The sequence below is a fragment of the Strigops habroptila genome, chromosome 6 (genome assembly GCF_004027225.2).
Source record: "Strigops habroptila isolate Jane chromosome 6, bStrHab1.2.pri, whole genome shotgun sequence".
Classification (NCBI taxonomy): domain Eukaryota; kingdom Metazoa; phylum Chordata; class Aves; order Psittaciformes; family Psittacidae; genus Strigops; species Strigops habroptila.
In genome coordinates, this window is record NC_044282.2 from 64,854,059 (window position 1) to 64,880,281 (window position 26,223).

The 26,223-nt window shown below is 38.8% G+C and overlaps 1 protein-coding gene across 16 annotated transcripts in view; it reads left to right on the forward strand.

The window, feature by feature from the left end:
• The window catches only part of EHBP1 (EH domain binding protein 1), a 225,460-nt gene that overhangs the window by 93,613 nt on the left and 105,624 nt on the right, over window positions 1–26,223 (forward strand). For 11 of the 16 annotated variants that reach the window (XM_030489115.1, XM_030489114.2, XM_030489118.2 and 8 more), the window contains exons 8-11: window positions 5,123–5,227; window positions 5,938–6,060; window positions 15,325–15,577; window positions 22,179–22,365. In XM_030489115.1, the coding sequence (XP_030344975.1) occupies window positions 5,123–5,227; window positions 5,938–6,060; window positions 15,325–15,577; window positions 22,179–22,365 (668 nt within the window). The remainder of the gene's footprint in view (window positions 1–5,122; window positions 5,228–5,937; window positions 6,061–15,324; window positions 15,578–22,178; window positions 22,366–26,223) is intronic. The other 5 variants (XM_030489130.2, XM_030489124.2, XM_030489126.2 and 2 more) reach the window with 1 other exon arrangement.

Here is a 26,223-nt window from a genome sequence, read left to right on the forward strand (position 1 = left end):
GATAATGTATTATTAGGCAGGGATATGCCCAAGAGATACGCCAGTCTGGTCGCACTGAAATCATTCTTCAAGGTTGTCTTCTTTCCCAGTATAACCAGAATAATTCAGGTGCAGGTCAGAACACCAAACAAAACCTGACATGTTCACCAGGCCATCTGATAATCACAGAAAAGAGAAGGGCACATAAAGGAGAGGCTACATAAAGTCTGTATAAACTATTGTGCAGAAGCGTTTTATTAAGATATGCCTAGACACTGCCCTGAGGACTACTATGGAAAACCCATGTGCAAAAGGACAGTAGTTGACAAGCAGCAGATCTTGCTCCTCAACTTTATTGATTTTTGCAGTGTTCAGCATCTAAACAAGCCAAGAAACAACTCCTGATCAAGCAAAAAGCTGATTTAATTGGACTAGTCTGTTCACTATCCTTTGGCTATGTAGCGAATCTCCTTGGAGATGGATGGGGAAAGTGTGAACTGCCTGATATGCAACACTAAGTCCTAGCTCCAGTTGTTTTAGAGGCATTTCAGCTTTTCCATCTCCTGCTGTAAAGGCCAAAATAATCTGTTCTAAGCAAACATTACAATAGCTATTTGAAAGGCAGGTGCAATAAATACTTCTGAACTGCACTATATCTGCTCATTGTTCAGCCTGTTCTGATGCTGTTTCCTAATGATACAAGCTTGGGTTGAAGTTTTTGTAGATGTGTCATTAAGGAAACCTGAAGGGTGGGAAAAGGTAAGCCTTGGACGGCTTGTGTTGATTACAACAGCTGAGTTGCTTCGTTAGGCTGACTAACTTTTCCCATCTTAGACAAGGAGAGGGATGAGAGGTATATGTTGAAGGAGAATGAGTACACATAGTTGCCCAAGCAAATGGGAGAACATAAAACATAGGGCAGTAAGTAAACATCAATAAATAAAATGTAAAGGATCTATTTCGACATGTGTTCAAGACTGATTTCATTGGCAGTTGAAGTGACTCCTGTAATAAATATAATTAATGGGAAAAACTAGTAAGCCACAAGGAGAATTGCGGAGGAACCAAGGGAGAAAGAGGTAGGAATCATGGTAGAAAAATAGGAAGAAATATAGAAAGAAGGAAAAGGAACACCACTGATGTAGTGAAGTACTCTTTCTAAAATTTATTTCAAAAATAATTGTGTTCACAGAATCCTATAAAGTTAATTGGGGAAGTTACATAACCCTTTTGAAAGCTTGCTGCTACCAACATTTTCTCATCTGTTGCTGTGTTAGGGTGTTGGCAACTGAGCGAGCTAGAATGCCTTCACTGACTCAGAGTCCCCTGCAGCAAATCACTTTGCCTCAGTGTGCCTGTTTTCCCAACTGTAAAATGGGGATAGTGCCTATAACTACTTCACAGGAATGATGGGAGTATTAGATGGTTAATATTTGTAAACAAGCTTTGAAAAAATAAAGTGCAAGTAATAAAGCAGAAGGGTTTTTTCTTACTTTTGGCTTAAGGTCTTCTCACAGAGAAACATTGGATGACTTGGCTGAAGTCAAGTTGTCATTCTCAGCCACAGCTGGCAGAGGTGCTGCAAATCTTTATCGCAGACACTGTTCCATTTTGCAGTGTACAAAAGTTAATTTTTTTAATTGGGCCCAAAGGTAGTTTTATAGATGAACAGATATATCCACCACTAGGAGAACAAGGGAGACCTGCTGAATGGGGCTCTAGATGGTGCAGGTGAGTTAGGAAATGCTGCTTCTCTTCTTTGATGTGTTGCCCAACTTGGGGTGAGTATCTGTGCCTCTGTTTCTACAGCTGTGAAATAAGTGGCGCAACACTGCTCTACCTCAAAAGCACTGTGGAGTTCGGTGTAGTCAACATAGGAGCTGTTGCTGTACAACTGACCTTGAGATCAGACTGAAAGATATTTTCCATTCAAAGCATTACTTTCATTCAAAAAAATATCCCTCCATCTCAGGCTTTTCCCCCTTCTTTACCAATATTTCTTGTTTAAATTTTTCATCTATAAAAGCTGTATCTCCACCTAACTGTTCTGTTTTACGTGAAGTTGAAAATGATGTTTGTACCCATGAAATATGTTTCAAATATTTTGTTTCTATGCTATTAATATAGATGAATTTAAACGTCATGGAAGTATTTAACGGTTGGACTTAATGATCTTAAGGTCTTTTCCAACCTAGCTGGTTCTGCGATGCTATGATCCTGTCGTTAGTCTCCAGCTGAATACAAGGTATTCCAATATACTTAGAATCTTACAATCATAGAATACTTAGGGTTGGAAAGGACCTTAATATCATCTCATTCCAACCCCTTGAAGAAATGTGGCTCATAACTCACAAACTTAGGGTAGTAATAAATGCTTCTCTTAATGTTTTAATTGATACTTAGAGCCTCATGCTGAAGTTAATAGTTGGCTCTTACTCCAGCTGCAGAGGAGCACGATGACTGTCCTGGGACACCACATGGGCTGAGCAATGTGCCCATGTGCTATCTATTGCAGGAGTCTGAATCCCAGCGTATTTCAAGAGCAGGCTTCTGGAGAGCAGTATGCATAACCTTTTCTTACCACTTGCAAAACCATATCTTCATGTAAACTTCTGATACATTTACTCTTTGTCAGTAGCAGCAAGCTGCTTAAAAAAAAAAAAAAACGAGAATGAAAAAAAACCCCAACAGTGATTTATATGACATGCTTGTAGAACAAGCTAATGTACGTTTGTAGATAATGAGATTTATAAAAGATAATATAGGATATAAATCTCCAACCTACCATTTCCACACTCCAAAATATGACATAAACCATTTAATATTGTAATGAGAAACATTGTAGTGCATATGGGTGTTTAGGTTGGCAGATGGGACCAGGTGATTCAGACCACATCAAAGAATTCCCTCTTTTTAAAGCTCTGAACTTAATTTGTTATTTTCTGACAATAAAAACTGAATTGTAATTGTTTTGGTTTTTTCACATGCTGGCATAATAAATTATAAATCATGTCAGCATCTCAGCCTGTTTTGAACTAGTAATTTGTTTGTACTAGTGTTTTATAAGGTCAGCTCCATTTTATTTGAGTACAGGAAGGTATTTTCCATTATGTATCTTGAGTCTTAAAAATTCCCTGAAGATAGTATTATATTGTTCAGATCTCTGAGGTGTAGATATGATTTTATACTGAAAAGTTAAGAGTTTTGGGGCAGTTTTGGTGTCACATTTTTCAAACAATAGTCTTGTTTGTTGGAGCTAAAAATAAGGAAGTGAAGGTAGGGAAATTAACTCTGTGTAGATAGATAAACATGTAATCCCATCTAAACAGATTTTTGCTTTAAGGTCAAGAACAGTTAGGAAGTGTGGTTAAGAAGAATTCTGCTGTGGCTTCATCATTGTCAGCATGGATTATGTCCAATAGATATTGGGAGAATAGATCATTCCACTTGTTAATTTGCAGATTGATGTATCTTTGCAAAGTGGTTTAAATTTGGAAAAGAAATTTTTACCTTCTTTTATGTTAAAGAAGTTTTTTAACTTCTTTAACTTCTAATATGACTCAAATATTTTCGGGTTCTGGACTCTACTTTCAGCTTCAGGTTCCTTATGATGTCTGTGAAGGCTTGAAATTAAGAGTTATGTCAGTGTGTCAGCTTGTGAAGGTGTTGCCCTGTGAAAAGGCATGAGTGCCCCCTGCTAGGAAGTTCTGGGTGACTGTGGGCACCAACATGAGTTGGGACAGTCCACAATACTGCTCAGTTTTCACCTCAGTCCAACATCTTGCTCTTTATAATTAGTTCATAGAACAAAGATTACTGTATGAGTCAGTGACAAATGTTTGCTTTCCCAAACAAAAGCCATATAAGTAAAAGTTAAATTCAAAACAGCAGAAAACTGAAAGTGTTATGAAGAAGTAACTTCCTGTGTTCACAAGAAATCAAAGTTTAAACGAAATCCAAGAATGGCTGAGAAGTGTGCAGTAAAGGCATCTACATAGCTTTAACTTCACTGGTGACACCAAAAGACGATTCGTTTATTTCATTGGGAAAAGATGGGAGATGGAAAAAGCTGTCAGAGGCGCACTGATACTCAACAAGCAGCAGCATCTCTCATCACAGATTTCTCCTGCCTGTTTGTCAGCTGGAAGGATGAGGAAGGCTGTCCCCTCGCCACAGAAACCTGTGCTTGAGGTCTTTCAGAGATGCCCCAGGCTCAATCCCCATTGCAAAACCTGCATTTGTCATTGTTTTGTTTGTTAGTGGGGGGATCAGAGAGGAATTTTTCCCCTTGGGCCAGAAGCCACTAAGACCTGGTTGGTTTTCGTTTGTTTCTTTCCTTCCAGAATTATGGAGTCATCAACATCTTGGCTAGAATTCATACATTTTTAAAACTATTAATTCATGGCAATTCAGAGCCATATATTGGGTGGCTCCTCCAGTGTGAATAGAAGGTGAAATAGGATTTTACCAAACAGAAAGATGTTACTGGCATAGCATTACAGAGGCAAATTCAATCAATACATACGTTCAATTTGCGTTCTCATAGCATGGTACTGATCATATCTTTTAGAACTATTAGATAAGTTCAACTTGTCAAGATTTAATAGTGACTGATTGTAATTGTTGAATAATCAGAGTGTATGTATAAATAAAATATATAAAATGCATGTGTATCTGTTAGTTTTCTGTAGCCATAAGGGTTTGGGAGGGAAGTAAATTCATGGCAGTTCAGAGCCATGTATTGGGGGGCTGTTTTGTGTTGGTTGACAATGGTTTAACATTCAGGTTTTCTTCACAAGCAGGAAAAGTCTTTAAATTACATCTGGTACATCTAAGTTTTGAACTGATGTGCGTACTCATCCTCATAAAACTAATTACTGTTGCTGACACCAGGAATCCGGCAAGGTTTTGTTTATGTCTGTTAACTGGTTTCTTCTTAAACTATGACTGAAGCAGCTACAGAGGTGCTTTGCTGTAGGTATATCATTGCAAGGACTTGTTCTAAATGTATTCTTTTAATTAACAATAAATGTCTTCTCTTCTGCCTTCTCTCTCCCTCACTCTCTAATAACAGTGTTCGTTCCACTTCTGTTTCATTAAATGCCCTTGCCTTACGTTTGTCTTGACTGGCTTCTATTTGCAGAAATTGTAAACCAGTTGAATGCTCTGAGCAGCTTAGATGAAGATCAAGATGACTACATAAAGCGAGCAAATATGCCTTCAGCTAAATCAGCCAGTTCCTCTGAAGGTCTATGAGCTTTCCTCCTTTCTTTCTGTTTCTGATTGTCTGTATTTACTGTGACCCGTTACCTTTTGACTCCTGCTTGTATTCAGCTGTCAGTTTTATCTCTGTGCTTCCACCCAGCATGACTCTCAGTAATTTGTAGTGCATCCAACAGGTAACAACATGATAGAGAAAGAGCCTATCTCCTCTACAGCTCTGTTCGTCATCTGATAATGAACAAGAAAGGGAAAAAGAATCACAAAAAAACCCAACACCAGACCCCAAGCCTAAAACATTAATTGTGCAGTCAGTAATGCTTGACCTCTCTAACATGACAAAATGTCCCTTCTCTGAATTTACATGCATAATGCATTCAAAAATTAAAATTTCCTGCCTATAGTTAACATGTATGTGAACAACAAAAAATAAATTTCTGTATTTAGCTTGCTAGATGTTCTGCAACATTTGATGAAGATAATAGAAGGCTTTCTTAGTAGTCATTTCTATTACATAATGTTCTGATCAGAAAGTTGATGTTTCATTCATTTCACTGGTTTTTTTTTTCCTCCTCTGTTGATGTATTCACTGAAATGCGTTACCTTAGTTGTGCAGTTCGTGCCATATCCTGGTACAGTGTTTCAAGGGACTGTTGATACAGGGGGGTTTTTGAGCTTGAAATATGTTAGATGAACAGTTCATATCTATATTAAAACAATATTCTGACTTGTTCGTAGAGCTTATCAATAAGCTTAATTTTCTGGATGAAGAGGAGCAAGACCTGGCCAACTCTAGTACGAACCCTTTTGGTGATCCTGACACAGCAGAATTAAATCCATTTGGAGACCCTGATGTGGAAGGTAATATATTTGTTTTACACAATTCATTGCTAATTGCAAATGCTTAATGAAACATGATTTATTTTTTATAGAGCTACAAATGACAAATGTTATTTTGATTAAATACAGTTATTGCATGCAGTACTGAGGTAGCAATAGGAATGATCCAGTTGCCACTGGAAAATGGATTTATCCTTTGAGTCACGTCCTCATGTGTATTTGCCACTGGCGCCTACCAGCTAAGACTTGAACCAGAAACTTTTAGACCTACTAGTACTCACCTCATGGTATAAATGAGCAAGACATACTGTCAGGCACCTCTGTTCCATGTGGATGGTGCTTTATATCAGAACTTCCTTCACTGCAGTCTTCACTGCATCACAGCTGTTCTTGGTTAGCATTAATCTTCATTATTATAATTTAATTGTATCTCATTCTTCTTTTTTTGCTTTTATGGCTTCCTCAGTTAAGCCTTCTGGCATTACACCTTGCACCACGTGGTAGGTGTTAATCCCCTTTCAAGACTGACATGCCTATTCTTGTTCTGTTTAAGTGAGAAATACAACCCCTGTAAGTTTTTAATTTGATATGACTTTGGCCGTAAGGCCAGAAAGGAGCACTAAGACAGCGGGCATCTCTACTGTCCTCAACTCCATGGTCAGGTATGCAGACTTCCATCTGCTGCCATCAAAAAAAAAAAAAAGGTATATTACTGTATGACTTGCTTAGTGCGCAGCTGCTCGAAATGCCAACCCATAGTCAATTCTGAGGTTTGAAGCTCCAAGACTTTTCTTCCAACAGAAAATACCAAGGAGCATTTACTACCTTTGACCAAGCTCCAGGAGCCACTCTTTAATGGTGGTGGAGAAGAACCAGCCCAGAGTACCGCCATGGGATTTCTAATACCGGGTCTAAGGAGGACACATTTCTGAGCTGCAGTTCCCACCTGTGGTTGCTCTCCTTTTTGGGACAAGCTGGCTGTTTACTCACAACACTGCTTTTCTGCCTTTGGAGTCCACAGAGGCCAATGTGGGTGGTGATCAAAGTCCTGTCATACTTTGGCTGTGGTGTAGTCTCACAGCCCATGTTTCTCAAACAGGGATTACACTATCTTCTGTATTTTGCCACTGAAGCCATAAAGCCACTATTCTGGTCTCCTCCTCCTATAAAGTTGTCAGGTGTTTCTAGAGCTGCAGAAGTGAGTTGTTTCCGCTTTGTAGATATCAATATGTATGGATTAGGTTAGATATAGGGAAGAAGTTCTTTACTGTGAGGGTGGTGAGGCACTGGAACAGGTTGCCCAAAGAAGTTGTGAATGCTCCATCCCTGGCAGTGTTAAAGGCCAGGTTGGACAGAGTATTGGGTGACATGGTTTTTAGTGTGTGGTGTCGCTGCCCATGGCAGGGGGGGTTGGAACTGGATGATCTTAAGGTTCTTTCCAGCCCTAACTATTCTATGATTCTATGATTAGGTTCTGGTGTCTGGATCTTCAACTTCGTTTCCTATCTGTTCCTTGCCTGTGAATTCCCTTAGGATCGTGGAAGAAGCCAGAATAACCAAGGATATAAAACACCTATTCTTATCCATCTAGTTGTCCATACACAACTTCCTCTAAGAGACTCAGCCTATATTCCCTTCTTTCTTCTCTGCTCTAGAAAGAAGAACCCACTTCTTCCTGGAGAAAGCTGCACAAGTACCATGCTACCTAAACAGTTGTCTTTCAAACCCAGCTTTCCTTTCCTTTCCAGAGAGAACTTGCTCTGGCAGAAAAGCAGCAGGTGTACTGACCACGAAGTGTATAGACTAAGAGTCAGTTCCTTCTCATCTCAGGGACAGGGAGATATAAACTGGTGTTGTTTCCTAGTACTGGAATAGCTTGTATCAAGTTCACTGTGAACTGCCTGCATCAAAGATCTGGCCTGCTTATGTTCCCAAAAGACCCCCCAATATATGTGGAGCATGTTTTTTCAGTTGATTCTGGTCCCTTTGGTGGCATCTAGCCTTTACTGCCATCGTCAATCACAGTCATGGACGCTTCTGCATTCTTCTGGCTCTGTTCTGTGTACTTGTACGGTCTCAGGGCTCAGGCTGTTGAGTCCCAAAAGAAGTCCCGTTTACACAGCTGTGGGCAGCAATGCTGAGTTGTTGGGTGTGTGTGTACCAAATATTCCTCCCACACATTGTCACCTTCATGCAGCAGTTAACGTACAACAACATGATATGATTTTCATAAACAGGGTGTCACTAGATTCTTCCTACTGTGTCACAAGGTGTTTTTTATTTGGGAGGGATGGAGCTTCTGTCACATTCATGGGACAGCAGTATGTCTTCCTGGAGTTCTGAACCAAGTGAAAGATCTGAGGTTTTCAGGCTATCAGACCAAGAGTGGGACATCTGGTGTGGTCTTTTTAAAGCTTTTACTTTGTAATTAGTGGCTCCCCAGAGACTCTTCTATTCACCTCAGACTCCTCTGAGAAATCCTGGCTTTTCTATTCCAGAGCTGTGTCGTCCCTATAATGAGCACTGGTTATGTTTGTCTTCCCTTGCTTGGCCTTCTTGATGTATGCCTTTCCTCCAGTCATCTTCCTCCACAGAAAGTTGAGAGGGAAAAAAACTGTGCTGAGACAAAATTAGAGAAGACAGTCCTGGTCTTCAGCAGTAGCTAGAATCTGCTCTGTACGTCTGTGGCTAATTGGATCAGTGTCTCTGCCTGGGGAGCACCTAGACCGTACCAATTTAGGGAAATTTTCCTTTGTTTTGGACTACATTTTGAAGCTATGCAATATTGCAGCTGTTTTCACCTTGTTGCACTACTGCAGAAGGCTGCCCTGTTTGTTTCCTATTTGGCCACAGATATATTCCCTCATGGTTTAGGATATTTCTTCTATTTTGAGACCTCAGTGGAACTTTCCTTGCTGCCATCTCTTTTTAGGAAGCTCGTTGAGACTATGCCTGCTTATTTGTTTTTGCATCCTTAAGTGAATGTGGCCTCTTTGGTGGCCACCCCAGGAGCTTGGGAGCATGACAGAGGTTCAAGAGTTTAAGGCAGACTTTCTCCTACAGGCTTAAAGAGTCACGTTACCTGCTTCACTTGTTGTGATCTGCTTCAATCAAGAGATTAACCTTTTAGGTGTGCAGGGATGAAGTATTTTTCTATTCACTACATGTTCACTACTATCTTTTTATCTGGACAAGGCAAAATCTTGAATTTAGACTTTGTACAAGTTCAGAGTCTTTCCATAGAATTTATTTACTTTCCTCAAGCTGTGCAGGGCAGCCACCTGGAGCCTCCTTTCCTGAGTACTTTGCCATCAGATGCCAGGAGGCACGATGTGCCATTGGGCAGAGATATTCCAGGGATATTCCTATCAAACCTGTAACCTGTATGCTTAGTGAGAGAATGCTTAGAGTCACCCCGGGTATGACAGTCACTCAAAGAGAAAGGAGGATTACTTGCCAGTAGATACTTGTTTCCTAGACAGATACTTCTTGTGCCCGTTCACAAACCAGCTACTTTCCCTCTATCTTCCTAATCCCATAATCGCCTAACTCTGGGAATGCGGGGTGGAGAGAAACTAAAGGCATGAGTGCTCCCAGCATCCATGTGCGCACTATGGGTGTGGTGCATGGCAGAGTGTCATCAGCGAGCTGTCTCTGGATGCTGCTGTGGTTTAAAAAGTCCTAAGTGTAGGTGATCTTACAAACACAGGGGAGTCAATGTGCATGTGAATAACTTGCCTCGCAAAAGGTCTTCAGCTGTGTTTCTAGGTTGACATGTCAAATCGAGGCATATTCCCTCTAGTAGGTCAGCTAGATATTAGAAATCTGGAAAACCAAAAGTTATCTCTTTGAACAGTATATCTCTACAGCTTTTTACTAGACAATATGTAGATGATCATATGAGGACTGCCTTTTGGATTGCCTTTTAGTCACGTTACAACACAACTCTAAAATCAGTTAATTTTTTGCGCAAAGTATTTTACTTGGGAAGGTCAACATGTACAACAAACGCAAGTGGACGACACCACCACACTTTCAGCACTCCATGTATTTTTTAAATGTGAAGCTTCATTTGATCAGTCAGTTTCCTGCGACACACCTGAGACAAAAGGATAACTATTTGCTGGCACTGCCTCCCCCTTTCATTTAAAACAGCATTTACTTTACCTTGTGTGTAGACTTCTGAGCTCTCTGCAGCATGTTACACTGCAAATGAAAGCAGTGCTACAGTGCAGTACCAAACCCCAGAATCCTTCTAGGATAGTCCTAAGGAGAGCAGTACAAGAACCAATATAGAGGAAAACGATTGCTCTGTCCCTTCTCCTTATATTTCCTACTGAAATGTAATGTGCTGCTCATGTGAGTGTTAATAAAAATAATAGAAAATCATCAGTGGTTTATAGGCGTGCCAGTCATTATGCCTTCTAGAAGTACTATTTTTATTCTGTGCTGTTTGTTAACACTGCTCACATCACCATTGTGACTGTGTGCCTGCCAGTAGTGCAGTAAATGGCATAACTAAATATCTTTCACATGTGGCTTGTTCTTTCATCCTCTGCCAAGGGGAAAGTGGTACGTGTAATGTTTTGGTGGGGGGGTTGTTTGGTTTTAAGGGATGTGTCACAATATGTTTTTGTTACAAAAAGCAAGTGGGTTGAAGGGCAGGGTGATTTTTTTGGAGATCCTCTGGGAACTAGAAGGCTGATTGTGCAGATAGGTCATGCCAGAGTTATTACTATCACGAACAGTCTTTCTCAGTGGAGTTAGGGCAAGTAATGTTTCCAGAATCTGGCACAAGAGCAGCTGATGCTTCTGTGTAGTAATACTTCTACATCTTGTCACTCCTACCCCTGTGGCTTTATTACTTAACCATGCAAAATTGCGTGTTTGACCCTTGGAGTGCCAAACTGTAAGCGTCTTTTTTGTTTGTTTGTTTGTTTGTTTGTTTGTTTAATATCAGTGTAGAGAACTGCAATTAAAAAAATTGGTTCCAGTACAGGCTGGCATCCTGTGTTCTCAGCTGTGGTTAATGATTAGGGGGAATCTGTGTTGACTCCTTAGTGTAAAATCAGCTTGAAGAGGGAAATAAGCTCCTTGTAATCTGTTGTATGTTCAGACCCCAAAATGCACTTCACAACATCCTTAGGCCCTTGAGAAAATATGAGTGCCTTTGTTATAGAGAAGGTACCAGTGACTGTGGCTTCAAAAGCAGTGCTGGTGAGTCACTGTCCCAGCAACTCAATTTGTTATCAAGAGGCTTACAAAGTGGTGACCAACATTTGATATAAAAGCTAGTCCTAAAGGTTTTCAGAGACCCCATGGGAGGCAGCCTGGTTGGGTTCAGGTGGGGACCCTCATGGGGACCTTCCGTCCTGTGGGGACATTGAAGGAAGCAGGGGAAGGTGGGGGCAAATAGTGTCCTGGACGACAAGAGGAGAGAAAATGAGTGGCCAGGTTAACTGGGTTCTAGTTAGGCCTCTACAAGATTCTGACAATAAAAGTCTCCTGAAAATTACATTTTTAGAAGCTCTGTTAGTTTTAGCCAGTGTGTAGGATTTTGTGAAGTCTTTTAATTCATCATAAGCCAGAAGTCTCTGAGTGCTGATCTGCAGTGCCATGCACGCCAGGCCAAACTGTTGAGCCTGTTGAGTAGTTACTATTGAGCCAAGGGACAAGAGAAAGAATTTTGTCCTAGTTAGAGTTACGGCACTTGATCCGTAGTGTTGAAATAGAAAGAATTGCAAAAACCATTTGCATTGCCCCTTAGAATTTATCAGATTTAAACAAGCATTTAACTTGTCGTTTCCAGGAGACACTTAAAAGCAAATTAAGAATAAAAGCTTACAGTATAATTTTTAAGAGATTGTTTCCTTGAATGTTTTTAACTTCAGAAAAGATTACTGACATTGTTTCTAATATCTGTTTGAATGCTGCATCTGAGTTATCAGCAAGTTCTGCTCGGTTATGATAATGTGTATTTATCAACAGGTTCATGTACAGGTGCAGTGATCCATCATGTAGAGTTGCAGAAGTAGGTATTCGTAGTTGTGCACACTCTTGATTAAATATTTTATGATTTGAGCAAAGTTTAAAGTAGCAAAAATCTTTGTTAAAACGTCATCAATAAGTTGCACAATTGGAACAAGATCTACATCGGTCATTTTCTGCATTTCGTTAGGTTACTTCTGCTTTTTATGTGAAACTGTCTTTTGAGGGCAGACCTCAAAAGCAGTTTTGCTTGGCCTAGTTTATTACATTGCTAAATGTGTGGGTAACATTTGAGTGTATTCTGACTACCATGACCTACAAGTCACACATATTTATGTGTGGGATTGGTTCACCTGATTTTAAGCGTTAGGAGTTTGAACATAAACCTGCAAGCTTTGACTGTGAAGGGGTCTAGCTCAGCTGTAAATGCCCACACTGAGGATATCTCAGGGCAGGCAGGGTGAAACATTTGCTTGCCATGACCACCTGCACTGGACACTGGAGTGATGTAAGTCCATCTTAGAACCTCTTTTCCAGTTTTAGCTTAAAATAAATGAAAAAATACATTTAAAATGTTGGTGTCTGAGGTATTTAATTTATAATACTGCCAAAGGATTCTTGCTTGATTTGATCGTATTTGTGTTTTTAAGAATTTTGCCTTGATTTTTTCTCTTTTTCTGTTGTCAGTTAAGCTGTAGACATTCAATATTTTACTGCGTCTCTCTCTGAAACATCTTTCTTATAAGGATGCAGGCCTGTGAACAAATCACCACACATAAACTAAGGTGTGAGCTTAATACGCATCACCTACTGTGCAGTAACTACCCTTTCTCCCAGGATAAGTGGCCAGTAGTTTATTCCCTTTTATTAAGGGATAAGCATGTTTTATTTACTCTGGGGTAGGAGTGAATACACTACAGCTGACATCTGCAAATACACACCCTGATTTATCCTGCAGTAGTTTGTCTATATGTCCATCTCCCAAGACACAGCTGAAATGATGCTTATGACATTCAGGTGAGGCTTAACCAGTTTAAACAGTAACAGAACCTCTTTTTAGGTTTAGCTGAGACTATTATTGCAGCCCTGATTATTTGGGTTTTTTTTTTTTTTACTGTTAGTCATAAGGATTTTGATTAATTAGTTCTTTTTAGAACAGACTGCTATATAAAGACTGACCATTAAGCATAACTAACTTTTCACTTTACCTGTTTTCTCATCCCATTTCAGTGCAGTGTCTTGTTTATACTTCTCAATCTCCTTTTTTATTCTGGTTTTTTTTTTACTTGAAAGGGTGTTAGCTGCATTCTGAAATTTAAGTAAAATGTCAGAACTTACAAGATACAGAAGAGGTAGATGTGTACTGTATATGTTGCTTCCTTAATGTTAAGTTGGACCAGGTTGCTGAGGAAGTAAGAAACCACAAACCTCACCTGGAATTAAAGAAATTTTTCGAAGTAATTTCTGAATAATCACCATAAGGGAATCCCACAGGCACAGCACTGTGTGTAGTCAACAGTGTGTCTACCAGTTAAAACCTGCAGTATTGTCTGGCAAACAATTTTACCTTGTTCCACCCTCACATGAGTGATTTATCTCGTGAGAATCCACATTGGGCTTAAGTAAGATTTTGATTAATTTATTCTGTTATTCCAGCCAAACCCATTTGATTTCTACTTTCTGACCACAGAGAAATGATCCATCACTTTAGAAACAGACCCTTAGAAGTATCATAGAAGACAATGTGATAACATAGTCTTTGAGGTTCAAATGTGAAGAACCTAGAAGAAGACCACTAGAAACATGAAGTTCTTCCTAAAATTAAATCTTTCCAGTCCCTGGTAGGTTTCAGTTGTTCTGAGGAGGACTAAAGCCTTTCCTGCTCCAAGCCTTCGCCCTGGTCTAGTGACTGGTGACTACTCCAATGCATAAATAGGTGAAGTTGCCACCTGCATCTGGGGACTGTATTTTGTCCAACTAGGAGTGGCTCTTGTTCAACCTGTGGATTATAGTCAGTCACGCTATGTGGGGGAGGGCTTTTTATCACCTTGGGCTGTGCTAATGGCTGGAGACAGGGTGTACTGGAAGTTTACTGGTAGAGTAGAAAACACATTTGCTAGCAATTCACGAAGATTAGCAACTTCAGTACATCATCCATCTAAAACCAAGTAATGACAGTGCTGTTTCTTTTGCTGCCCCTTCCCTTTGTTAGTTGTGTGACTAGTGATTTTGTCTTCATGAATATTTAGTTAGTGACAAACACACTTGGAACTCCATCTTTTTATTTTTTTACAGCCTTGCTACAAATAACTTTTGGGTTTTTTAAAGCTAAAAGCTATGCTTTGTTCAATTTAGTAGCTGCACATCTGAAAAAGAAACACTTTTTGTTAAGAATTATGTGAGAGTGTTTATTGAAACTTAGTTTTTAATGACACTACATTGAATTTCCTGTTTGCATAGATTTTGAAAGTACATCAAATCCAACATTGAACCAAACTTCTAATCATTTGGTGATGCAGGAAGAGTAAGATTGTTTACAAAGTGTCTTTGTAAGGAATGTTGTATTGCTGTATGGGCATTTGTATTATTCAATATACAGCAGCTATTCACTTTAGTGTAATGTTCTTTCTGTAGTGTCTGTAGCACTAAAGGTTGCTAATAACTTTTTGTTGTACAGCCCAAATGATAGATGAGTAATTTGATTATCTGTCTCCTTAGGGTTAATTTAAATTCACTTTTACTGTGAGACTATGTATTGTTACCAGGAGCAGTTAGCAGTGAAAATACAGAAGTTTTGAAATGTAATTACTGGTCATACCTAAAAACTGATTTTTAGTTCAGTCATTTTAATAACCAGTAAAGTAATTTTATTATAAAATACAGGATATTTTTTTTCTTTATCAAAAGCTCAAATAATTAAGAACATTTTGTTAGGATTCAAATTGAGTAATAGCTTGGAAAATGTTTTAAAATCTGTTGCGATACCATTTATACGACAAATAAGAAAACTAACAACTAATTAGGTTGAGAAAGAGCTTTAGTAAGGAAGAAAATGAAACCTATTTCAATATACTCTAAGTGAAATGACCTTTTGAAAGACCTATTTTTGAATCAACAAGGTTACTCTGTAAATAAATAGTGTGAAGATTCATCTAAGGGTAGGACAGGACTTTATGTATTGGGAGTTATGAAGCAGACCTTTTCATAAGCCTTAAAAATAAAAAGATCTGATAAAATGGTTTCAATTTTTTTCTATATTAAATCTGCTTAATAATTTTTTTTTTTTTTTTTTGATAGAACCAGACACTGAAATAGCTTCATCTTCAAAGCCAGAAGAAAGTTTCTATGCTGACAATTACAATCCCTTCAAGGATGATGATGCCCCAGAGTACTTGAACCCATTTGATGAGCCAGATCCTGAGCCTGAAATGTTTGTAACTGTAAGAGATTCTCCTCCACAACCTGCAAAAAGGAAAAACGTCAGACCAGTGGATATGAGCAAATACCTCTATGCAGATACCTCTAAAGCTGAAGAGGAAGAGCTAGATGAGTAAGTGTGATTCTTCATCTTTCAGCAGCTTTGGAAGCATTAATGGGATCCCTGACTTAATCTCGAGGTGTATGGGGTTCAACCATGGTGAACCTTAATCACCTCTTCAGGACAGACTGATATTTAGGCAGCTCAGCAGCAGGAAATACTATACCCCCAAGTCATGCTATTCAGGAGAACATGATCAGTTAGGAAACTGTTCTTTGCCTCACTGATAGCAAATTACTTGATAGGGAACAAGTCTGTGTACTTTTTTGGAACTTCATGCCCTGACGATTGTAAATGAGCCAAAAATGAACGAGCAGCAGAACTTTGTCCTTCATGTCCTTTTTGCCATTATTTTTGCTACATAAAATAACATTTTTTGTTAATGATAATGGAGAGTTTGTTTTATATTGGTGCAGTATGTAAAAAGGAAGTGTTTTGCAGCCCGCATAGCGCATTTTTGAGAGTGTCAGAAAACTGAATCTCTCTATGGGGAAGATAATACACTTTCTTAGGATGTTTCTTTCATCATAACCACCCATAAAACTTTTATAAACTCACTGACTGCCTAGCATTATAGTATAGGTACCTAACAAGGAGTGAGAGCTTTTTGCAAGTGTGCGGCTTGGTAGGTTTGAAGGTATTTATATACTTACTCCTTGTTTGTGGCCATTAGTCACTAACCACACCACTCATGAGACAGTTTATGGTGATTACATGTGAGCAATTTTACAGACAACAACTGTAATTAACATTTAGTTTTACTTAATGAGATTTATCATAGCATGACATTTGCATTGCTTTCATATTTCATATTAATACAGGTGTCATACCATCATCTTTATGTTTCTCTGTTTATAGCTGTGTTCTAGGAAATGGAAAGACTCCCATGCACTCTAATAGAAATGTATAAAGGAACCTGCAGGGTTTTTTTTCTTTTAAAGAGCTGTGGCCGTGGATTTGTTGTTGTTGTTTGTTCTGTGCAAGAAAGAAAAGACGATGGGGAATGATGTCTTTGCCAGTCCCACTCAGGGACAGTGCCTGAACAAACAGCACCAGCTGCTGTGTCTTCAGAGCGCAGTGTGATCAACACTATTGATGGTCACACCAGGCATCCCTGATCATTCACTGATCACCAGAAACTACAGGGAGAAAAAAATATCTGTATGTTATACCCTCAAAGATATGGGTACAGAGGACAGCAAAGACTGAGAAGAGCATAAAAAGCAGGAGCTACATGGATGGGCAAGTAAAGAGTATTCTGGAGTTTATTTATACTCACTTTTCCACCCTAAGCAAATCTGTACAAAATAGGCTTCCAGCAATGTTATAATAGGCAACCTTGGGTTTTGTTTGGACTGGACTGTAGATTTCTTTAGCCTCTTTGTTTACAACAGCCGCCTTATTATTTTAATGACCCCCATTTGCTTTATTCCTTTGTTTTTCCCAAGGATAAAAGTAAACTCCCCATACATGGATTTTACTTGAACATATATCTGATCTGTATTTTCATTATAAAAGCAATGTCCCATGGAAAGACGGAAGGATGAAGAGTCAAAAAAGCACTGTAAAATACATTTTTGCATCCATTATGTAAGGTTTTTTTATGTCCCCAAAATAGCTTCCGAAATAGATTTTCCTCCCAAGTTACAGGAGCTCCATGTTATTGAAAAAGATGTGGAGACCATTTGTTAATTGGGTAAGAGTGTGGCAAGGAGAACCTTTGAATCTTTATATGAAATACTCTGGAGGAATAAGTCTAATAATAAAACTCCAGTCTAGGAACACAGGACTTGTGATACCAACTCACAGCTACAAGCACTATTATGCCTTACCTCATGTCATTAATTTTCAAATTTTCCAGTAGAAAGTTTCTGCTAAGCTCTGGTACAGTGAGCACCAAAGGAAAGATTTTCATAGGCAGTGCCAGTTGGTAGTTCTTGTGTGCCCTAAATCATGAGGGTTTGTGTCCAGATGTGTATTGTTTCTTATCTAATGTGAATATTGATGCTTTTATTATCTATATAAGTGGCTAATCTTCTTCCAAATCCTATTAAAGTCTAGGCTTCAGTGTCAGTTTGTGGCAGAGTTCTACGAGGAAACAAGATCTTACATGAAATGTGTTTCCTTTTGCTGGTTGTAAATAAGTTACCTTTCCAATCCTATACACTATCTCTTCTGCTGGCTTATCAAAGCTGCAATTAGTATTGGATTTATCTGCCGTAAACAGTTGCTGTATATCTCTAACATGTTCACCATTACTTGTCATTTGTCTGAGTTAAATGGTGCTAACTTTTTCAATCTCTCTTCAAACAGAAGTCTCTTCATCTCTCTAATCATTTTCATCGCACGTCTCTGGACCCTGTTATTCCTTCTGCTATATATCTATTTTATGATGTGCTGAGTCGGCCTGAGCAGTGTATTCAAGACAAGGCTGAACAACTGTCTCATATCACGGCATTAGAAAACTTTGCATATTATTTTCAACTGCTCTCCTAACATCTTCTCTTTTGATTTGTTTGTTTCTTTGGTTTGGTTTGGGTAGTTTTTAAACAGTATTGATGGTCGGTCTAGCGCTTTTCCCCAGGAGTGGTTTTGAACCTGATAGATGGAAAGCATGAGAAATAGAAGGCTCCAGAAAGACATTTACTGTCACTCAGAAAATATGATGTATTTTTATCCCTGCATCTTAAATGTTTCATTGGGTTTCACTTAATGTACCACTTGGCATTTTCCTCTCATATTTTGTGTGAAGTGCAATGAAGTGTCATAGGAACATGGGCACATCAGTTAGCATCAGGACCTTTGTCCCACTCTACTCTGGCAGGTCCCTAGCTCTGATTCTGGACTTGGAGCTTACACAAAGTGCCTCAAGAGCTGAACTCTGACTCCAGTTTTGTAACTGTTCTCACTGTAATCTTGGAAAAGGTACTCAGCCTCGCTGTGCCTCTGTGTAGGGTTTACCTTGGGTAATTGGCTTAATTGAAGCATATTTCACTAATGGTTGTGAAGATAATGTAAGATTTCACAACACACATGAGCAAAGCATAGTCACGAACCTAAGCTAAGCAAGGTATTGCATGGTTCAGAGGGGCTTAGATGATCCAGTACATATATTCTGCTGTAAAACTACGCTCTCAAAACATACTTCCTCTGGCTAAATTCTCATACCTAGCTAGAGATAAGGAACACATTTTATTTTTGTTAGTTTGGGCATTTGAACATTGGTGTAAAATTCTGCTTTTGCCTTTTTGAATTTTATACTTTAAAATCAAACTGGCAAGTGGCTATCTGTTTATGAAGGATAGCACACCCTGCTAAGTTAAGTTTAATTATTTGAAATTAACATAGCTCACAACTTAAAGTATAATGCTTTCAACCTTCTGATTGGTAATATCTTTTAACCCTACTGCACTGACAGCTTTGGTTTTCCTCCTCAATAAAATGTTGATTTTTTTTTTTTTTCTCAGTTAACAAATAATACTGATCAAAATAATTTTTTAATTGGTCAGAATAAAACTTGCTTTCAGATATTATTTGGCTCTGTGGCTTCTTATCTCATTAATATTGTATGGCTTCTAATAATTCTGTCTGATTGCAAAGATAAGTGAACTGCCATCTGTTGAAGCTGCCTGTTGCGCAAGAAGCCATAAGCCACCACACTGCCACTGACAGTCACTGCCAGTGGCAGGCAGGTAGTTTGCCAGGTTTGGGGTTTTTTTAGTTTTGTGGTGGGCAGTCTAGTATCTCTTTAGGCAAATCATACTGTGTGAATCAATTAAATAACTTCACAGAGGCAAAAAGTATGGGAGCTGACCGCAAAGTGCTGTAATATTTTTCAGCCAGACTTTTTCTATGCTTAGTTTCTTGTATAGCCATGTGGAAGCTGTTGGATGAAACTCTGCTACATACAGCAGACCCCCATGACTTCAAAATTTATAGCCTCTTCAGGCAAGAACCATTTCATGTTTGGTTTTTTAATCAAGTATTAAACTTGATTTTTCAAAAATCTTTCTCAGTATTTGTAAGACCAATTAAAAGCAATGCAGAGGGGAAGGTGGAAAGTAATGTGTGTATATGTGTTTAGTCTGGCTTTCAAGCAAGTTCTTCTCTAGGAAAGAAAGGCAGTCACTTGTCTCCTTATAGCACTTCCTTCTGGTGCATGCAGTAGGGTACACTTGTGCATTCAGCACAGACAATTCCAGAGCATAACGATTCAAAAGGGGGTTCTTCCAAACTATTTTACTTATTGATAAGGTGGGGTTTTCTTTCTCGTACCAAATTCATTTTAACACCTTACAAATACACCTTTCTAATTCCAAGTACAGAGATAAATTACTGTCAAACATGCTGTGTCTGTTGGCTGTTCAGAGGATAACTTGTTAAACTAAAGAGAACCTTGTGCTCTCCTGTAGAATGCATTGTTCTTCAGCCTTTATCTCTTTCATCTTCATTTTCACCTCCCTTTGAACTTTCTGGTGTCTAAAGACAGCTGAGCTGGGCTGTCAGCTAAATTAGAGCTACTGAAAGCTGGGCACATTCTCCACTTCAACCTGAATAACCTCCTTTTTCTACCGCCTCCCATGGAAAACACCCATCCATTTCTATTTAAGTCATTAGTTTGATGTTGTCTTTAGTTTTGATTGCACTGGTGGCTTTGTGCTTGATGTGCATCAAAGTGGGAACACCTGAAGGTTGCCTTCAGTCAGCAGATGAGTTATTTTAGTGTTAGCCTTTCCTTTCCCTTCAATATCTGGATTTAGATCTCTTTCTCTATAAGAAGCAGCAGCAGATTCTCAGAAAGGTGTGGAGGTTTTATGCCTGGTCTTCACTTATATGCTTCAGTAAACTTTGCCTTTCAGAAGTAGACTTATTTTTTGCAGTGTGGATTATTAATGGCTTGCTTTTTCTCAGTGAAAATAGGATGATGGTGAACAGTGTGAAAATAATTTCTAAAATTGAGAACAAAAGATGTATTTTCATGGTAAAAGTACACAAAATTGAGAGAAATTTGGTGTTATGTGCAAGGAAACAGGATAAATACCCTCTGAAAGAAGGTAGATTTAGATTAGATGGAAGTAAGAAGTTCTTCCCTGTGAGGGTGCTGAGGTGCTGGCACGGGCTGCCCAGAGAAGCTGTGGCTGCCCCATCCCTGGCAGTGTTCAAGGCCAGGTTGGACGGGGCTTGGAGCAACCTGGTCTAGTGGAAGGTGTCCCTGTCTGTGGCAGGGGGGTGGAACTGGATGAGCTTTAAGGTCCCTTCCCACCCAAACCATTCTGTGATTCTATGAATAGTTGGGTTTTCACTTGTGCCAAATTTTACTAGTTCTTTAAAAACAGCGTGTAGTAGCTCTTGACTCTTATCTTGAGAGGAAATTTGTAAATGGATCTAGCTAGGTAGGCTCTTGTCTAATGATGTATGAGTTATTGTTTCCATCTAGAGTTGAATTCAAGGGACTGAGGTTCTTTGTTGTGATTAGTTATGCTTTATATAACCGTATGCAGATACATCTTTGGGAATTGCAGTGACTCAGTTACATAAACACAGTTGAGATATATGATAAATATAATTTGCAGGGGAAGTATCGACTAGAAAGGAATTAATTAATGTATCGGTTTCATAATTAACCGTCCAGTTTTGGATTGCAAAATGTGAAAAGCAAAGATTATGAATAAAATAATTTAGTGCAAAGGAGGTTCCCGTAAGCATCCTTAACAGAATGCAAAGTTGCTAGCTCTATGTGCAGAGTAGAAGCCATTATTATTTGGTGTGGTTTTCATTGACGTTTGATGTATCAAACTAATAGATAAAATTTGGAAATGCTGTGGGAGTGTTTACTTAGGGTAGAACAAATGCAGAGTTGAAACATGAACACCAGTGTTAAGAAGAATAATTCTTTGGACTCCATCTCCTTGGTGGAAGATCTTTGCTGTGTTTCTTAAACAGAGTTTAGTTATAAAAAGCACTTTTAAAATAGATAGACGATGGCTACTGGTATCTGTAGAGAGATATACACAAGTAAGCTGTGGTTTTCTTACACTATGCTCTTATCCAAAGTGTTCTTGAAATGGCGTGGTGCCTGTATGCTGCAGGGTTTAAAATACACTCAATGTGGATTGTGTACCTATGGAAGCAACAATTTTCAGACTTGAACAGCCAAGAGTGAGGCCTTTAAAGCCATGCTGAAGCATGCATGTAAAAGTGGCCTGATTCTTAACTCTGTTCTAATGAAGCATTCTTAATTCTGTTCATTAGAATACTGAACAGACAGCAGTGTCACTCAAATTTGTTGATATTGATCTTTCCTGTAAATTAGATCACTCTTTGATGGATAGGTAAGTATAATTGAAGAGCTAGCTTTACACAACTGATAAACTTTCTGTAATTTACAGGAGTTTAAAAAATTTATGGAACTTCCAACCTAATGCAGTTTTAGCTGTTTTAATTCACTTTTCAGTCATACAAAAAAGTAATGTCTAAAATCATGTAAAGGCAAAACATATTCTTTTGTGGGATAATAAAAGCATTTTAGTCATTGTCTTCTCTAATCAGGTCTTATTTTTTGTTTTAATTCCAAGGAGATAGCAAAGAAATGTGTTTCCCTTCTTTTAATTAGATCAAATCCATTTTATGAACCAAAATCAAGCCCTGCTTTCATTAAAGTTGCTCCGCTGCAAGAACCAGAAAAGAAGATGAAAAGAAAGGCTCCTGAACCACCAAACCTCTTGCCAAAGACAGAGACAGGCATGAGTGAGAACGTGTCAGCTATTCCTGCATCGAGGGACCTTTCTTCCTCTCCTAAGGTAGGTTTTTCATACCAAAATTTCATCTTTGTTATTATTAGTACCTTTTTGTGTTTTATAGACATTCTATTTATTTCTGCAGGTCATCTTAAAAGCTTTGCTTATACTTAATAAGGTGTTGGCTCATCTCTATTCACTTGGTGGTTCATAGGGAGAGAGCAGCAGTAGGAGCTTGTATTTTTTCTTTAAGGATTTAATGACAACAGTAACAGCAACTGCAGTTTCAAAGAAAAGAGTCTTCTAGTAACAAATGTTACAGGACAGCTGGATATGCCATCGAGAAGGAAGAAAATCATGTTGAACAATACTTTGTCTTGATCTATTGTAATGCCTCTAAGCCTTGCCCCTGTTGAAGAGTCTGTCCCCACGTTTCTGTCATAAATCTGAGTTTTAAGAGCTTAGCACTGGATACTGTTTATTTGTACTGGGATTTATATATATCCAATTCCATAGGTATGTCAAAGTAATTTTTTAAAAAAGACAGTCTACTTTAAATCAGAGTAACTGTTCATTATCAATGTCTAGACTAAGCATACTTATATATGCACATACATCTATGTTTGTCAAGGGAAAATGAGTTACCTGTGCCTCTCATCACCCTCTTCAATAGAAGTTATCTTAGGATTGCAACAGCTAACTTGTCTGTGTGAATTTCAGCTGCAGTGTTTCAGCAGTTGGCACCACTTGTGCTTTTTTACACAAAATAAACATTTAATAGTATATCTTAATGGGCACCTTTAAAAAATTAATTTGACATATGCTGACTGTGATGGTAGGACGGTGGTGGTAGGAGGATGATGGCAGAAGGCTTCCCTTCCAGTTTTATGAATTTATGCACTTTATCAGCTGTTTTGCTTTGTATTGGTGCTGCTGTACTTTAAGAATTGTATGAGACAACTTGCCATACCTTTCATTTCATGGCTTAATCACTCAACCAAATTGCTGTCGTGTCCTTGTCCACTCAGGCTATGATCTAGACACTGAAACGAGTGTTTTACTACTCAGGGTAAAGAGTGTGAGACCAGAAATGGAATCTGCATCTGCACACAGCAAAACCAAACAACATAGTAATGCCACAAGCACAGTTCAAAAGTTACTCTTAGTATGCAAAACCACAACCAGGGAAATACGAAGTCAAAGCACAGCATTTTTATAATGCTCTTGAGTTAGGGTTTGATCCTGTTAGCTGAAGTTTCTGTATGAGAAATACTGCACATTATTTGATTTCTGGTGGAGTCTGGCCCTTGGGTCAAAGCAAAGTGGCCAAAGAAAAGCATTCTGGTACTACCAGGCAGAGAACATACATCTGTAGGGGAGATTTTATCAAGTTGCTTGATGGAGGTTGTGCCTTCATTGCTTATTGTTTGAGAGAGGCTTTTTTACAGGTCTGCATCCAAGGAAATACTTGTCTCTGCTTTATTTCATGTCTTCGTTGAGCTGAAATAATGTATTACTGTTGGTTTTGGTTGTTGTAGTTTAAGTAGACTAAGTTTTAGATTGTCTGAAAGCTGGAATTGATTAAGAAAAGATGCAGGATTGAACTCTCTAAGAATACCATGCTGTTATGAACACAATTCCTGCTTATTCCTGCTCTTATGCAGGGTGTTAGCTTCTGAATATTTTGGTGCCTGCCTGCTTGCAGCCCACCTCTCAGCTACTGATGCTGTGGCATAGCTGAAATCAGCAAAGGTACTGAAAATTTAACGTTCGTTAGGGCTGTGAGGGAAGTTGGAGCTCTATGCTGACTTTATCTCATACAGGAATGCTTTAAATTTTTTTACGGGATTTTGGAGCATCCGAGACCATTAGGGAAGGCTCCAAAGCAGATGCAGTGTCCTGGTTTATTATATTACAACTGGAGTGGAAAATTTTGCTGACTGGGTGTGTGAAAAATTATATGGTCGCTTGCAATTCAGAAAGCATTCTGTAAGCACAGTCTTTTCTCCTGTACTTGAATTGTTTTGCTCTAAGGTGATCTAATGACATTAGATCAAAAGCACTTGGAATACTTTTTGAAATTCAGAAAACTACTGGCATTTGAAAGAAAAGACAAGAAAATTAAACAATTTCCTCACACCACAGTACAAAATAGTGCCCAGGCAGGACTTGGACTGTTGGCACAAATAACTTGTTTATTACTCAATAATAGTGACAGTGTTTAGCAACTCTAAAAAAACTCCCATCAAAAGGTGGAGGCGTTGTACAAACATGAACTTAGCACATGCCCTTATGTAGGGGGAATAGTCCCACAGAGGTGAAATTAGGTAAAAGGAGGTTAAATAGTGTATCTTGTTCAGTGTTTTGTCCAAGTTTGCTGAGCACAGAAAGTGTCTGCTATACCTTTGACCAGAACCTAAGTGTCCCAGCATGTTCCATTTCCTGTCTTGGTAGTCATCATATGAAATGGCTGTGCAGCAGAAATGCTAATCTTTAGACTAGACAACAGAGCATTAATATTAGAACTTTAGAGTTTAAGGAAAAAGATTTCAAAAATGCTTCTTCAAATATTTAGCAGAGTATTTGGAGCTCGCTCTTCCTGCACACACTAGTGGTGTGTTCATCGCATTTGCTGAACACAAAAAATACAAATGTTTTTATTAACATCTATATATCAGCATGTTTATTAGGTAGAAATTGCTCCTGGAAGAGTATTTGATACATGACAGATTCCTACTTAAGGTACAGGTTCCAAATACGTGACATTATTACCCTATTAAAAAAAAACACCAAAACATTTAGACATTGGAAACAGTAGTGGCATCAAGGGTTTACGAGCACTTCATAGAAGTGCAATTCTGTTTGCTGTTGAAACATCATAGCCTGAATCCAACATTTTACCATTACCCAAGTAGTGGTGGAAGGTGTTTCTTGCCTGAGGGATATCTGACCTCCCACATATTATTTTGTGTGTGTGTGTGTGTGTGTGTGTTTTCTTTATTTATAACAGCAGTGTTTGTGATAACAAAAGGGAAACAGTGAATTTTTATGACTTGGCAATCTCGGGCATGTCTTGTTTAAGAACAGACTTAAGCTAATGCATCTAAGTGAATAGCAAAAGGCCTTCTTTTAAAGGAGTTGTATGGTCTTCTAACAGCTTAATACTGTTTCTAGATTTTTCTGGAATCATATGCACAACTAATTACCCCTATTAATCCTGACACCACAAAAATCAAACTCTTTCTAGTTAGCTCCTTTGTTCAGAGATGTATGTTGTACAAGATAATTCTGTGTAAAAGCTTCATGTAAAACTAGGCAGAAAATTCCAGAAGCATCTTCTGACCGGGTGGTATCTAGCATCATGCCTGGTGTCCTCAGGATAAAGAGGATACTCTGGGGTAGAGACATGAGCTTGTATTAACTTCCAGGAACTCAGTGATCAGTGAACATAGAATCATAGAATGGTTTGTGTTGGAAGGAATCTTAAAGATCATCCATTTCCACTCCCCTGCCATGAGCAGGGACACCTTCCACTAGAGCAGGTTGCTCAAAGCCCCATCCAACCTGGCCTTGAACAGTTCCAGGCATGCGGCAGCCACAGCTTCTCTGGGCAGCCTATGCCAGTGCCTCACCACTCTCACAGTAAAGAATTTCTTCCTTATTTCTAACCTGAACTTCCCCTGTTTAAGTTTAAACCTGTTACCCCTTGTCCTATCACTACACTCCCTGATGAAGAGCCCCTCTCCTCATCCTTGTAGGCCCCCTTCAGATACTGGAAGGCTGCTATGAGGTCTCCACGCAGCTTCTCTTCTCCAGGCTGAAGACAGCTTTCTCAGCCTGTGTTCATGCGGGAGGTGCTCTACCCAGAATGTGAGATTCATAAATAAACATTAACTTTACTAGACATGAAAATGGTGGAAC